This window comes from Rhinatrema bivittatum, chromosome 3 (genome assembly GCF_901001135.1).
Source record: "Rhinatrema bivittatum chromosome 3, aRhiBiv1.1, whole genome shotgun sequence".
Taxonomy (NCBI): domain Eukaryota; kingdom Metazoa; phylum Chordata; class Amphibia; order Gymnophiona; family Rhinatrematidae; genus Rhinatrema; species Rhinatrema bivittatum.
The window spans coordinates 445288559-445303368 of record NC_042617.1 but is presented as its reverse complement, the minus strand read 5'-3'; the positions used below and the strand labels follow the sequence as shown (position 1 = coordinate 445303368).

At 41.7% G+C, this 14810-nt stretch overlaps 1 protein-coding gene across 2 annotated transcripts in view; it reads left to right on the top strand.

Moving 5' to 3' along the window:
- The window catches only part of MBOAT2 (membrane bound O-acyltransferase domain containing 2), a 625362-nt gene that overhangs the window by 441587 nt on the left and 168965 nt on the right, over positions 1-14810 (top strand). For both annotated transcript variants that reach the window (XM_029595828.1, XM_029595829.1), the window contains one exon: positions 12454-12549. In XM_029595828.1, coding sequence (XP_029451688.1) covers positions 12454-12549 — 96 coding nt within the window. The remainder of the gene's footprint in view (positions 1-12453; positions 12550-14810) is intronic.

The window sequence follows — 14810 nt, the reverse complement described above, 5'->3', positions numbered from 1 at the left end:
ACGACTGTACAGTTGGGGACAAGGGTGTTTATGCTGTACTTTATATATGGTTGTATTGCTCGTGTGCTCTATCTAAGACTTTATTACACGTTAGAGGTTTACTCTTTATTTGTTTGCCTTTTGTATTTTTAAAGAGGACGGCAGAAACTGCGTCTTTGCTACTTGCTTTGATTCGGATGTGCGAGCCCCCTGTGGTTGGGGCCTTCCACAGGTTTTTAGCGGAACATTTTTGGAACTTTGGGGTATGCAACGTTTCTTTTTACCTGAGCAGTAGTTTTTTCTTGATTGTTGGGGCGAGGTGTGGTGCTGGGTACTGTTGGGGTCCAGGTCTTTTTGCTATTCCTATATTGAGATGCTCTGAGTGATGGCGTCGCGTATAATATCCCTCAATGTGAAGGGGCTCAATACTCCTCATAAAAGACAGCTTCTTAAACGGGAGCTGAATGCGCAGCATGTGGCTGTCGCCTTTATACAGGAGACCCACGTTCGCAGACATCACACGCGCCTTCTAGTGAACCCCTCTTATGACAGGGCTTTTTGGGCGGCGAGCACTAAGTCTTCACGCTACACTGGGGTGGGTATTCTCATTTCTAATGCTTTTATTTTTGACCTCCTTTATAGCAAATGTGACCCCTCTGGTAGATATGTTCTTCTCAAAATATGGGTGGGCACTACTGTCTATACCCTCCTGAACGTTTACTTCCCTAATACTAACCAAACTCAATTTCTGGCAGAACTTGATGGGTTGTTAACCTCCAACGGGGAGGGTGAGCTTATCGTTGGGGGGGACTTTAATGTGACTCGGGACACCAAGCTCGATAGTTCCTCCCATACAGTTACAGCTCAAGGGATGCGCCATGCTTTGCACAGGTTTCTGACTAAGTGGTGTTTAGTGGATGTGTGGAGGCAACGATACCCGCATTCTCGCACTTATACTTATTACTCAGCTCCACACAGTTCCTACTCCCGAATAGACTACCTGTTTGTTACCTCCCACTTCCAAAACGCTGTCGTACGGACAGATATTGAACCCCTGACTTGGTCTGATCATGCTACCATCTGGATAGAGGCTCGTTTTGACGGTCTGGACAAAGGGTTCTGACCATGGCGCCTCAATGACACTCTTTTAAAAGATACTGAATTTAAGAGCCGCATCTCCCGCCACCTTGAGGAATATTTTTTAAATAATCAGGGTGCGGGTATTCCAGCACCGGTGGTGTGGGAGGGCTCTAAAGCGTTTGTTCGCGGCTTGTTTATAGCCAGATCTGCCCACTGTAATAAGGAGAGGGAGCGGGAAAGGGTATCCTTGATGTCTCACATAGCCCTTCTTTCCAAACAGCATATGCACACAGGGTCGGCTGATGTATACCGGAAATTATTAGCTGCCAAGGACCGCCTCCGCTCTCTAGATGATGCGGCTATTAGTTTCAATCTGCTGCATCTAAAGCAACAATTTTTTGAGGGCGGCAATAAAGCCGGGAAATATTTGGCACACAAACTTAAAGCGGCACGTTCCCGGACGCTTATCGCCAAAGTCCACTCAACCAGTGGTTCTCTGGTGACGGCTTCTGAGAAAATTCGCCAAGCCTTCACGGACTTTTATGCCCATTTGTACACTGGCGATACGGAGATAAAGGATGAGGATATACAGGCCTACTTAGCTTCCTTCCCCGTGCCCACTTTGACTAAGGACCAACAGGCATTTTTGGACAGGCCCATTTCTTCTGTAGAGGTATTGGCGGCCATTAAAGTACTCAAGCCGGGCAAGGCGCCGGGCTTAGATGGTTTTACAGGTGCATATTATCGTAGCTTTGCCACTCAGTTGGTGGGACCGCTCACCGATTTTTTTAACTCCCTCCGAGAAGCTGACCAGATTGATGTTCATGCAAATATAGCAGGGATATCGGTCATTGCTAAGCCGGGCAGGGACCCCTCTCGTTGTGGGTCATATCGACCTATTTCACTTATAAATATTGATTTAAAGATTTTTGCCCGTGTCCTTGCCGCACGCCTCAATGGGGTTCTGGTCTCGTTGGTTCATCCTGACCAGGTGGGATTTGTGCCGGGGAGGTTGGCGGCTGACAATGTTCGTCGCATTGTGGATATAGTAGACCTTGTCCAGCATACTGGAACGCCAGCTCTCCTGTTGTCCCTTGACGCTGAAAAAGCGGTCGACCTCGTACACTGGCCTTTCCTTTTTCAGACTTTAGCGCATATGTCTTTTGGTCCTTATTTTATTAATTGGATTACCAAATTGTACCATCAGCCACGGGCACGAGTTAAGGCAAATGGAAGATATGGCGAGCCATTTGCCATAGGTAGAGGTACGCGGCAGGGGTGTCCACTGTCCCCTTTGCTTTTCGCCTTGTTTTTAGAGCCATTTGCTACGCGTGTTAGGGGCTCACAGGAGATTAAGGGCATCCAGAGGGGCGAACATCATTTCAAAATCTCTCTTTTTGCGGATGATGTCATGCTTACCCTTACTGACCCCCTCCTCCTCTTTAGCGGGAATTATGAGGGAGTTGCAGGCTTTTACTGGGGTTTCGGGCTGAACCTGAACCTACCAGTCACTGATGTCCAGCTGCTACAGTCTCAATATCCTTTCCGATGGTCGGATAGTGCTGTCAAATATTTGGGAGTACGGATTGGGACACACTCTACACGACTATACCATTTAAACTATGAGCCCCTCATACAAACCATTAAAAATAATCTGAACACCTGGTCTAGGGACGCTCATTCTTGGCTAGGGCGCATTTCTATTATTAAGATGAATGTGCTCCCCCGTTTATTATATTTTTTTACTACTATCCCCATATATCTTACTCTGGCCCTTCTCAGGTCTTGGCAGCAATTAATCTTTGGTTTCATCTGAAGGAAAAGACCGCCGCGTGTGGCTCGTGCTACTCTTTATCTCCCTAAGAACAGGGGGGGGTCTTAGTGTTCCCAACCTGCTATGGTATTTTTGTGCGGCTCAATTACGGGCCCTGGTAGTCCTCCATAAAGCGACAGCCCCTCCTCGGTGGGTCCTGCTGGAGCAGGCCATGCTTGGTACATTGCCGATCACTGCACTCCCTTGGCAGCCTCGCTCTACGTGGGGACTGATAGACTATTTTCCTGTGGCCCTGCATACCACTATGAAAGTCTGGTATCAGTGGAAACACTGCTTGGTGGGTACGGGTCATATCACCTTGCTTACGCACCTATTCACGAATTTTGTATTTCCTGATGCACCACTGTCCTATGCCTCGAGAGGGTGGTTTCTGGCTGGCATAATTACTTTAGGCCATGTGACGTCGCAGGGCAAATTGATGACAGCAGAGGAATTGGGCAATCGATATCAATTACCTGCTGTTGACTTTCTCCTGTATGCTAAGCTTTTTTATCTAGTGCAGCGAGCGATTCGAGCTGGTACGGCTCGGCTCACTAGTTCCCTATTTGAGACCTATTGCCTTAATCCTGCCTCTATGAAAGGGGTTATCTCAAAAATTTATACCTTACTAAATAGCAGACGAAAGGGCCCCTTTAAACAGCAGGCAGCCTGGGCGGCTGACTTTGGCCGTGATTTGTCGGTGGAGGATTGGGACTCTATCTTTATGATTGCTCCCAAATGCTCCATCTCCACGGGGTTACAGGAAAACTGTCACAAAATGATCTACCGCTGGCATTACCCCCCTGTTCGGTTGCATCAATTTGCCCCCTCTGTCTCTGAGCTTTGCTGGAGAGGCTGCGGGATGCGGGGTACTTATTTTCATGTTTGGTGGCAGTGCCCCGAGATTGCCCAATTCTGGCTATCCTTGAGCTCGTGGTTGAAAGTTGTCTTTCAGATCAATGTTACTTTAGAACCCTGGCATGCACTTTTAACATTACTCGTAGAAGCTGTGACTAGGGACATGAGTTGCTTAGTCCAGCAGGTTTGTATAGCTGCGCGCTCGGAGATTGCTCGGCTATGGAAGCAGCAAAGTCCTCCGAGTCTGGCCCAAGTGCAAGCGAGATTGTGCAATTCCTACCAGTTAGGCCGCCTCACGGCAGTGCATCAGGATCATCTAGGTGCCTTTCATCGACGGTGGGCTCCATATATTACATGGTTGGGAGCGCTAGATCCCGCTAGTCCTTGTTAGGGGATTACCATTTGGCTGTCCTTTGTTTCCCTGATGGCCCATGATCTCTAATACGGTACTCAATGGTTTTCACATAAGTGTTTCAGCCCTCAACTAATCTTGCCTTTGTAGGTGGGTTTCTCCCGGGGGGGAAGCCTGTCGCTAATTAAGCTGTCTCATGGTATTAATTATTTCTTTTCAGGATCCGGGGGGGAGTTGGGGGATTATGTTTCGTATTTGGTATGCTGCATTATGTATCAAGTTATGTACACTTATTGTTGGAAAAACTGGATCAGATGGTTTGCGTGCCTTGTTTCTTTGTTGTGCCTGATTATTTCATGTACTTACCTTACTGTCTGAGACAATAAAAATCTTTAAACATAAAAAAAAAAATAAAAAGAGGGACACTGAAGACTTGAGGGTAAGAGAAGGGAAATGTGGGATAAAAGTTACTGATAGGAAGAGAATCACAGAAGAAAGAAATGGAGCAAAAAAGATGAAAGGGAAAGATCAAAGTCAGAGATAGACATAGAGAAGGAAGGGATGAAACAGAGGGAAGAAATGTAAAATAGGAGGCCCTGAAAATGGACTTAGATAACCAACAAGGTGGAAAAGAAAGACCGGGACTAACCCAATTAGAAAAATAAAATGCCCAGGTCACAAAAATAGAAAAGAAAATTTGTGATTTGTGGTCTCTTACTCTATATTAGGTGAGGAGTATGTCCATGTCTGCATATGTGACCAAGATGAAGATTCTGCTAGCATGTAGTTCCTCTGTAAGGATCGTAAGCAGTCCAGTTTATTCTGTTTCCCCAGTAGGAGGTGCATTGATATTCTGGGACCCAGTATAAGAATTGCAGTTCTGCCTTTTGTAGGTAGGGTTGAAATGTTTGTCTTTGGAGTTTGACACACGCAAAGCCCGAACCTTTCGGTTCGGACTTAATTTTTGACCCGCTGCAGGAAATTTCGTATTTCCCACGGTTCGGGCTTTTGAAATTCGGGGGACCCGAATTTCGGGTTAGTGCACGCTAACTCACCATTAGCGCACTAACCCAAAAACAGAATTTTCCCGAAATTTCGGGAAAATTTGGTTCGGTTTTTGGGTTTCCCGAACCAGGGCAAATCGTCCTAAACGATTGCACATCCCTAGAGTTTTGCTGTTATGGTATGATAGGTTCTAAGTGTCTATTTTGCAGAATTGTGTTACTTTATAAAGTGTCTGGCAGTGGAAGGAATATGCATTGCTGTTCCTGAGGTGACCCCACAATTTGAGTATATTTTTGTCTGGTAAGTTGTAATGAGAAATGTTCTCCCTCTGTTATTTGGGAAATTTCTGTGGATGTAGAGTGTGGTGCAGGCTTTATATTGAGATTCTTTCCCATCCTATACACACTCTAGACGTTACTCCCATGTAGAACAATTGGTTGAATGATGCTATCAGACAGTTGTAATGGTGGTTTTACTGGTTGGTAGTATTTATAAATCACTTCACTGATTAAAAATTGCTCGAAACAATTCTTATATCTTTCTATTTTGCTGTGGAAATGCATTTTTTGTTTCTCTTTCTTTAGTGTCCCCCAGCTTGCAGAATCTTGTTTCTCAGATTTTCCAATTCATGTTTTTGTTTGCATGTCTTTGTCTCTAATTTGTGGTCCCTTATTCCTGTTAATTAAGGGTTGGTCTGTGTTCCGTGAGTGTGGCTGAAGTGCAATATTTCTGCTAGCATATAGTTTCTGTCATAGTCCAGGACGGTGTGGGGAAGAGGGGAATGGGAGGAGGTGCAAACATAAGTATTGTCCTATGGCAAGAGAGACCTATGGTGCGCCTCTGCATTCATGTCGTTTCTGCTGCTGCTTCTCCAACAATGTCCACTAGTTGTCGACTAGTCTCCTTCCTTACCACCTGAGTTATCCCCAATGTACACCACTATTGGAGCCTTGCCATGACATCTGAGTAAATGAGCATATGTATCTATATCCAGTTCCCCCATTTCTCTTACCTGCTATACCCTGTTCTTATCCCTGCCTCCTGTTTCTGCCCCAAGGAGTGCTTAACTTCTGCCACAGTTCTGGTTCCTATCACCTCTGCTGCGAGACTGTCAGATTGGGCATCCATATGGCAGATGAATTATAATATGGACAAGTGTAAGGTGATGCATATAGGGAAAAATAACTCATGCTGTACTTACATGATGTTAAGTTCCATATTAGGAGCTACCACCCAGGAAAAAGATCTGGACGTCACAGTTGATATTACATTGAAATTGTCAGCTCAGTGTGCTGTGGTGTTCAAAAAAGCAAACAATGTTAGGAATTATTAGGAAGGGAATGATAGTAAAATGGAGCATGTCCTAATCCCTCTGTATTGCTCCATGTATCGCTCCATGGTGAGACTGCACCTTGAATATTGTATGCAGTTCTCATCGTCACATCTCAAAAAGATATAGTTGCACTGGAGAAAGTACGGAGAAGGGCGATCAAAATGATAAAGGGCATGGAACGGCTCCTCTATGAGAAAAGGGCTGTTCAGCTTGGAGAAGAGACGGCTGAAGGGATAATACAAGGACTAGGGGGCATGCCATGAAGTTAGCAACTAGCACATTTAAAACCGGAGAAAATTCTTTTTCGCTCAATGCACAATTAAGCTCTGGAATTTGTTGCCGGAGGATGTGGTTAAGGCTGATAGTGTAGCTGGGTTTAAAAAAGGTTTGGATAAGTTCATGAAAAAGTCCATAAACTCTATTAATCTATAGCAAATAGCCACTGGTTGTTGCTGGCTTTATAACATGGGATCTATTTAATGTTTGAGTACTTGCCAGGTACTTGTGACTTGGATTGGCGACTATTGATAACAGGATAGTGGGCTTGATGGATCCCCTGGTCTTACTCAATATGGCATATCTTATGTTCTTATGAATATTGCAAGCATTGACAACCCGCTCGGAAAAGCCTTCCTTGTCCCTTGTCCTTTAATTTCTTTTTTTTTATGGAGAATGCCGCCATCTTGTCAAAAGTTTAGACTGACCTGACATCTTTGTGACTAATTTTTGGGAATGAAATTTCCCTTTCCAGGTCTGCTAAATATATAAGGAGGAGAGAGGTTGGAAGGGGGAATCTTTGGCAACCTGGACCTTGTTAAAATAGGCTGTGGATTTGAACATATGTGGCTTTCTCAGTAAAAGGAAAAATAGGCTGCATGATCTCGCAGTGTAAATGGAGCAACTGCTGTGAAACAACTGATGCTTTTTATTCTTTCTGTTCTGCTTTATTAGCACATAAAGTATGGTTAGATTGTTGAAGAAAAGAAATCAAGTTAAATTCATATTTGCCACCTACTGTTTCATGCTGCCGCTCACTCATATTTAACTCAGTACGAGGCATTATAAAAATGTACTAATACAAAAGGACAAAAGCTTGCGCACGCCGTTACCATGACATTTGTGCACTATAGAATGTAGAGATGTACACTTAAAGATTTTACATATGCCTGAAACCCTTACGACTTCAAATTCTTGTTCCAGTCCTTGATCCTTATCAAATTTGACTGAATTCAGCCATGAATCTGTCAACAAGAGCTGCCTTAAATATTTTTAAGCACAAAAGCTGAGGAGCCAGCCTGTTGTCGCAGTGACAGTGCTGCAAACTGCTATGCACAGGAACCTGGGTTTGATCCTCAGGTCAGGTTTTCTGCTCCTTAGGCCAGCCAGGGCTGAGGATGCTGGGCAGGCATTGTTCACAGCTTCAGAGGGAAGACAATACCAGTGTGGCAAAACCAAAACTTTGTATTTTGAAAAGCAGCTTAAAGAAAAAAAACAGGTAGAACGTAAGGAGAATGTGGCTTTAATGCAGAGGCATTGGGGATTTGTTGTCTATAATAAAGATAGGACTTTGCGCTTCCTAGAACAGAGATGGAGAAGGTGCAGTTCGCAGGGAAGCAGAGGGTGCCATGAAGAAGAAAAGCAGAAAGGAAGTGATGTTGTGGTAGACAGAAGCTTGATGGGTAATATACTGTAGTTCCAAGTGATTAGGCGCCACTGAGAGAGGTGTTTTTAAGATAGAAAAAAAAGTTCTTGGAAAGACTGGAAAAAGGTATCCAACTAGCAGTGGGCAAGGAGCTTTCAAGGAAGCAAAGAAGTTAGGGCTTGTCAAAGGGAGACTGTAAAAAGACCAGAGCTACCACTTCAGGTAGGCATGGGGCAGATTTTAAAAGCTCTACGTGCGCCGGGCCTATTTTCAAAAGGCCCGGCGGCACGCATAAAGCCCCGGGATGCGTGTAAGTCCCGGGGCTTGAAAAAAGGGGCGGGGGCGTGGCCAGAGGCCGCTGGGCCAGGGTATTGTGTGCCGGCAGTCAGCCAGCAGGCGTAACTTCTGAGACAAAGGTACGGAGAGGGGGGGGGTTGAGGGCGGGAAAGGTATGGGAAGGGAAAATGGAGGCGGGGGGGAAGGAAGGGGGAAAGCCAGTTGGTCTCGAGGGCTCGGCACGCAAGGTGCACCCCCTTGCACACGCCGACCCCTGATTTTATAAATGTACACTGCGCGCGTAGGTTTTAAAATCTGCCCCATAGTCTGATGATAAACCTGAGGAGTCTATTGCTGAAGGCCAGACTTAGAAAGTGGTAAATTACAGGCTTAATGGGGATTTCAGAGGGTTGCAAGGAGTATTCTGCATGTTTGTACATGCATGTCTCTGCTGTTCGTATACAGAACACTACAGTCTCAAGAAAGTAACTGTTTTGATAGTTTATTACACACTATAAATAAATTTGTAAGCATGGTACAGATCAATGAAGTAAATGAACTACCACAAAACAATAGAACAAACATTTTCATTATTCATACATAGAATCTTAAGTATTCTGTACATAAGAACATAAGAAATTGCCAAGCTGGGTCAGACCAAGGGTCCATCAAGCCCAGTATCCTGCTTCCAACAGAGGCCAAATCAGGCCACAAGAACCAATTACCCAAACACCAAGAAGATCCCATGCTACTGATGCAATTAATAGCAGTGGCTATTCCCTAAGTAAACTTGATTAATAGCAATTAATGGACTTCTCCTCCAAGAACTTATCCAAACCTTTTTTGAACCCAGGTACACTAACTGCACTAACCACATCCTCTGGCAACAAATTCCAGAGCTTAATTATGCATTGAGTAAAAAAGAATTTTGTATTAGTCTTAAATGTGCTACTTGCTAACTGAATGGAATGCCCCCTAGTCCTTCTATTATCCGAAAGTGTAAATAACAGATTCATATCAACTCGTTCAAGACTTCTCATGATCTTAAAGACTTCTATCATATCCCCCCTCAGCTGTAACAGGGTGATACCCAGGAAGGTGGGGGTAAACATGAGGAGGGTTCTAGCAAAACTTAAGAAATAGTCCAAAGTCTTGCAGCTACGATTTAATGCTAAAAAATGTAGGGTCATGTATTTGGGCTACAGACATCCAAGAAAGCAGTACAGGATAGGGTGTGAAATTCTGCTCTGCATGAATCAAGAGCATGATCTGGAGGTGACTGTCTGATCATCTCAAGGTGGCTAAATAGGTGGAGAAGGTGATGGCAAAAGCCAGAAAGATGCTTGGCTGTATAGAGAAAGGAATGGTAAGTAGAAAAAGTTTATAATGCTCCTGTATATGTCCCTAGTGAGTCCTCGTTTGGAATAATGTGTACAATTCTGGAGATTGCACCTTCAAAAGGATATACAGCAAACCAAATGAAGTTGGTCCAGAGGGTGGTTACAAAAATGGTCAATGGTCTTTAAAGTAAAGAGAAACTTGACAGCAAAAAATATTCATGCAAATTGTATCGTATGAATATTCATTGTGGATATCCTGAAAACCTGACTGGCTGGGGGTCCTCCAGGACAGGGTTGGGAACCACTGCCTTAGAGGAAAGATGCAATAGGAGAGAGATGATAAAGATATTAAATTCTACTGAGGTATTGCACAGAAGGTGGGGCCCCTGCCAACAGAAAAGCAGGCTGTGGACCAATGTATGAAGATAAAAGGGGGTAGCCTGAGTAGTAATGTAAGGAAATCTTTCTGTATAGAAAAGGTGGTGGATACATGGAACAGCCTCCCTCTGGAGGTGGTGGAGACAAGGGTAGTATCTGAATTCAAGAATGCATGGGACAATCACAAGGGCTCTTTGAGGGCTTGGTAAGGATTTTAATGGATGAGCAAACCAGATGGGCTGTATGGTTTTTTTTTTCTGTCAAGTTTCTCTGTTTAATCAATACATAATATTTTAAATTAATTCAAAATAATTATACAGTAATTCACAAGTTACCATAGAAAATCTTTTCCTGAGAGAGAAAAATAGTCTTTTATAGCCAACCACCAAAGGCTTGTCTAAAAGGCCAGGGCCTGACAGATTTTTTTAACTGACTAATCTTCCTGGTTAACCTGACCACGTCCACAGAAATGTTAGGTGGTAAAAGAAAGTACTTGGTCTGATATGTGCTAGATAGGTAGTTCTCAATGTAAAATGAAATTTCAGATCTGTTAGTTAAAATTTATAACCTATCATTAAAATCACCCACTGTACTTGAAGATTGGAAGATGGCCAATGTAACCCCAATATTTAAAAAGGGTTCCAGGTGTGATCTGGGAAACTATAGACTTGTGAGCCTGACTTCAGTGCCGGGGAAAAATAGTGGAAACTGTTATAAAGAATAAAATCACAGAACATATAGATAGACATGGTTTAATGGAACATAGCCAGCATGGGTTTACCCAAGGGAAGTCTTGCCTCACAAGTCTGCTATATGTTTTTGAAGGGTTAAATATGCATGTGGATAAAGGTAAACCGGTAGTTGTGGTATATTTGGATTTTCAGAAGGTGTATGACAAATTCCCTCATGAGAGGCTTCTAAGAAAATTAAAAAGTCATGGGATAGGAGGCAGTGCCTCAGGGATCTGTACTTGGACCAGTGCTTTTCAATATATTTATAAATGATCTGGAAAGGAATATGACGAGTGAGGTAATCAAATTTGCAGATGGTACAAAATTATTCAGAGTAGTGCCATATACACAATACTGGCTGCAGCCCTTTGTGGGCAAGAGCCAGACGACTGTAAGTGCACATTATTTTCTGATACGATCTCCCTAAGAATATATTAATTAAATAAATTGAGTATAAAAGATTAGGTCCCTCATAAGTGTGTGTTAGTGTTGTGTAGTTATACAAGAGAGGACTTTGAAGTCTGCATAGAGATATTATTTTTAATCATAGGTCATGACATTCTATAATAACTGAACATTTTTTCATTTCATTTCATTTTTTTGCTTGCAATGAAAATAAAATGTGACTTTTCTCCATGCACTTATCTATGTCTTCTTCAATGTCATCCAGTCAACTCCCCTACCCTTTCCCTCACCCTTCCTGGTTCAAATGGATCACCCCTTGTTACCAGGGCACTTGGATTACCTATGTCATTGTGCTTATTGCTTCTACTAAGCAGTGGGCTTTGTCCACCCTTTAGACTCTTGTGTGTTTATTACTTTTTGAATTATATATAACATTTTGAGCTTTTTTTTTAAAGGACTTTCCAAAGTGCAAGCAGCAGGAATGTGCTACCAGGCTTTGTGCATTTTACTGCAAACTACAGTGGGCTAGGTTGGATGAAAGACACCCTAAATATGAAGATATACATATAATATGTTATATGGATTAGGTCTTTTTCTTGACTATTGTCTGGCTCTGTTATATTTAATTTGGTGTGTTCTAATTTATTGTATTTAATTTTGCTATCAATGAATAGAAAGGGGAGACAATTTTAAAAGGCATTTAAAAGTATAAATAGCTATTTGCCTGGGTAAATGGGCTATTTAAAAATTAGCCACCCTGTATGCAGGTAAAAAATATACAAGTTCTACAGTGCATGTATTTTTACCTGCATTTTTATGGAGATGTTCCCTGGGGTAGGGTTAGGTTGGGGATAGGCAACCATGCATTTTCAAAACTATTCATGTTTTGACCTGAAAAGAATATCTGATAAGAATAAGAGACACATTTCTGCAGGTATTTTTTTCTTGGGCAGTTTTTAAAGGGAAAGTACCTGTGGCTTTTTAACTGCCTGAATAGTTTTGAAATTGCCCCCTAAATAGTTAAACTGCAAATAGATGCAAGTATTGTCTAGAATTTATTTTAGACTGTTTATTGTTTTTTTATTTTGTAGTCAGTTTGCTCAAACCATATGCACTTATCATAAATGTTTGCAGTCCCTTGATGGATTTCCAGGTTTAGCTCCAACAGAGACTAGAAGCTGTTAGGAAAAACATGCACTTGATTGATTTTGATCTCATTAGCTGAATGCATTATAATTAAGATTCCCATTTTCCTTTTCAGATACTGTTTTGTTTTTGCCTTGGGATACCTCACTTTGTGCCAAATTACCAGAGTTTATATCTTTGATTATGGACAGTATTCAGCAGATTTTTCGGGGTAAGAATATCATCTGTTACCTTTTTGTGATCTGCTGATTTAGAAGATTTTTATTTGTGATTTGTGTAAATCTTTATGTATTTAAAATTTCAAAATTGGCAAAGCGAACTTTATATATTGGTGATTACAATGATGGGTCCAGCCTAGTTAGAAAATGTGTGCCTCTGTAAGCCTTGGCTTTTGGGGGGATATCTTATAGTATAATTATGCACAGCTTACTCCAATTAGGCTCACTCAGGGCTTTCTGCATTATTAGCAGCTGCTTTCTATTTCCTCCCATATCCGAGCATGTCACTTCCATGGAGTGCCTGTGCCCTGTCATTCAGGAGACTCAAAGCCAAGTCTTCTGAGCCAGAGGATCAATCTACCCAACATGTGTTTAAAAAAAAAAAAAAGTTGAAGTTAGTGTGTCGGGGTATTTCAGGGCGAGGCCAACATATATGCGCATAAATACAGATTTTAAATCCCATGCCCGCAACTCACTTCGGCCTGTTACTGGCACTTATTTACTTCTGCTCGTGATGAGGTGTAAGTATGAAGAAAACTTATTTTAGTCCTAAAACGACTGGGTCTGGGTAAACTGGGGGGAGTGCAGGCTGAAGAGCCAGAGATATCTGGATGACCTAGAGATAAACTGGGAAAATGTATTTCTTTCTCACGTCGTGTATATTTCAAAATCTGCTTAGCTGTGCACGTTAAAGCTGACAAATTCCTAAGGTAGATACCCAAATAACTTTTCTTCATGTAACTGCTTAAAATTAGGAGCACACATATATGCGCTAGGTGTATTTTAAATAGTACACCTGCACTTGTGCAGACAATTTAAAATTCTTGCGCATGTATGCTTGCTACGCATGTGCACACATTTGGCTGCCCATGTTCTCATTTTAAAGTTACTGCCCTTGTAAGGAATGTACCAGTCTTGCTTACATTTTATATGCAAGACACCTGCTGCTTTCTCCCAGTACCCCAAAAATGTGAATGCCTGATGTGTGAATCTGAGGCTTCATTTCTCAAGTTAACTAGATCGTGGTTTCCTGCTGGTGATTTGATTGGAAAAGGGGGAGTTTTTCATATATTTTTGTTCGATTAATGTAACAGCATAATGAATGAGATTTTTCTTGTTCGATTAATGTAACAGCAACTGATCGAAGTAAAATCAGAAACAAACATTCCATCAGATAGAACAAAGATACTTTTAATGGAAGTTTGTAATAGATTCCTCTCATATTTTTGGTATAACAGTCATCAACAAAAGCATCATAATTATTCTCATCTAATCAATATTACTGATGGACCTGCTCATCCATACTTTCACAGCCATTTGTTGGTTTGCAAAATTGGATTGTGGTTATGTAATGAATAGGTTCATTTTTGCTATTGATCTCTAATAATCCTAATGTGATTTGAAAAGCTATCCATTTTATTTTGACAGATTTCATTATATAATGGTATTTAAATCTTCTCTTGATTGTTTTTTTTTTTCTTGTTTCTGTTTTTTTTAACCTAATATACATGGATATGCTGTAATTAATTTAGAAAACTATCAGCCTTTTCTTTGTGTTAAATGATTTCATTTGTTTTGAGGTTTTATCATACAGTACCAAATCATAGTACCTAAGGAATACACAGGAAAGAAAAAGAATGAGCTTTCTGTAAGAACATTAATGCCCTTTTAAATATGGTACAATACCATTTATAACAGGGGACTAGAAGGGTGTAGCAGCAAAAGTAAGAATGTTCACCGATGAAATCCAAAGTATGAATACAGTTTATTCAGAAGCACACAGTGTGTTAAATAGAGAACAATACTTTATGAATAATAGTTGCCAAATTGTCACGATGAAAGGAAACTCCCATGGGGAGAGGTAAGCATCTGTGGGTTAAGGAGACAGGAAACAACTTGCAATATACAAAATCAGCTAGAACACAGTGAATGAAAATAGTCTTCAACATATCCAAAGGATAAGCAAACATATATACAGACTAAAGATTCAAAAACAGTATATTTCAAGACCGCCATAATTGACATTTAGAGAGCACACAAAAAATGAGAGCTTGATGAACTTACAAGACTAATCACATCAAGGGACTCATCTTGAAAAGGCTTGCAAAGGAAAAAGATAAAGCACAGGATTAAGAGTACTGAAAAAAGGCGGCAAAACAATCACATGACAAAAGTAAACCATTTAAAACAAAGCAGAAACCAGAGCTAATCAGGGAAAATGGACACGTTAAGTAAGTTCAAGCCACTCAATTTC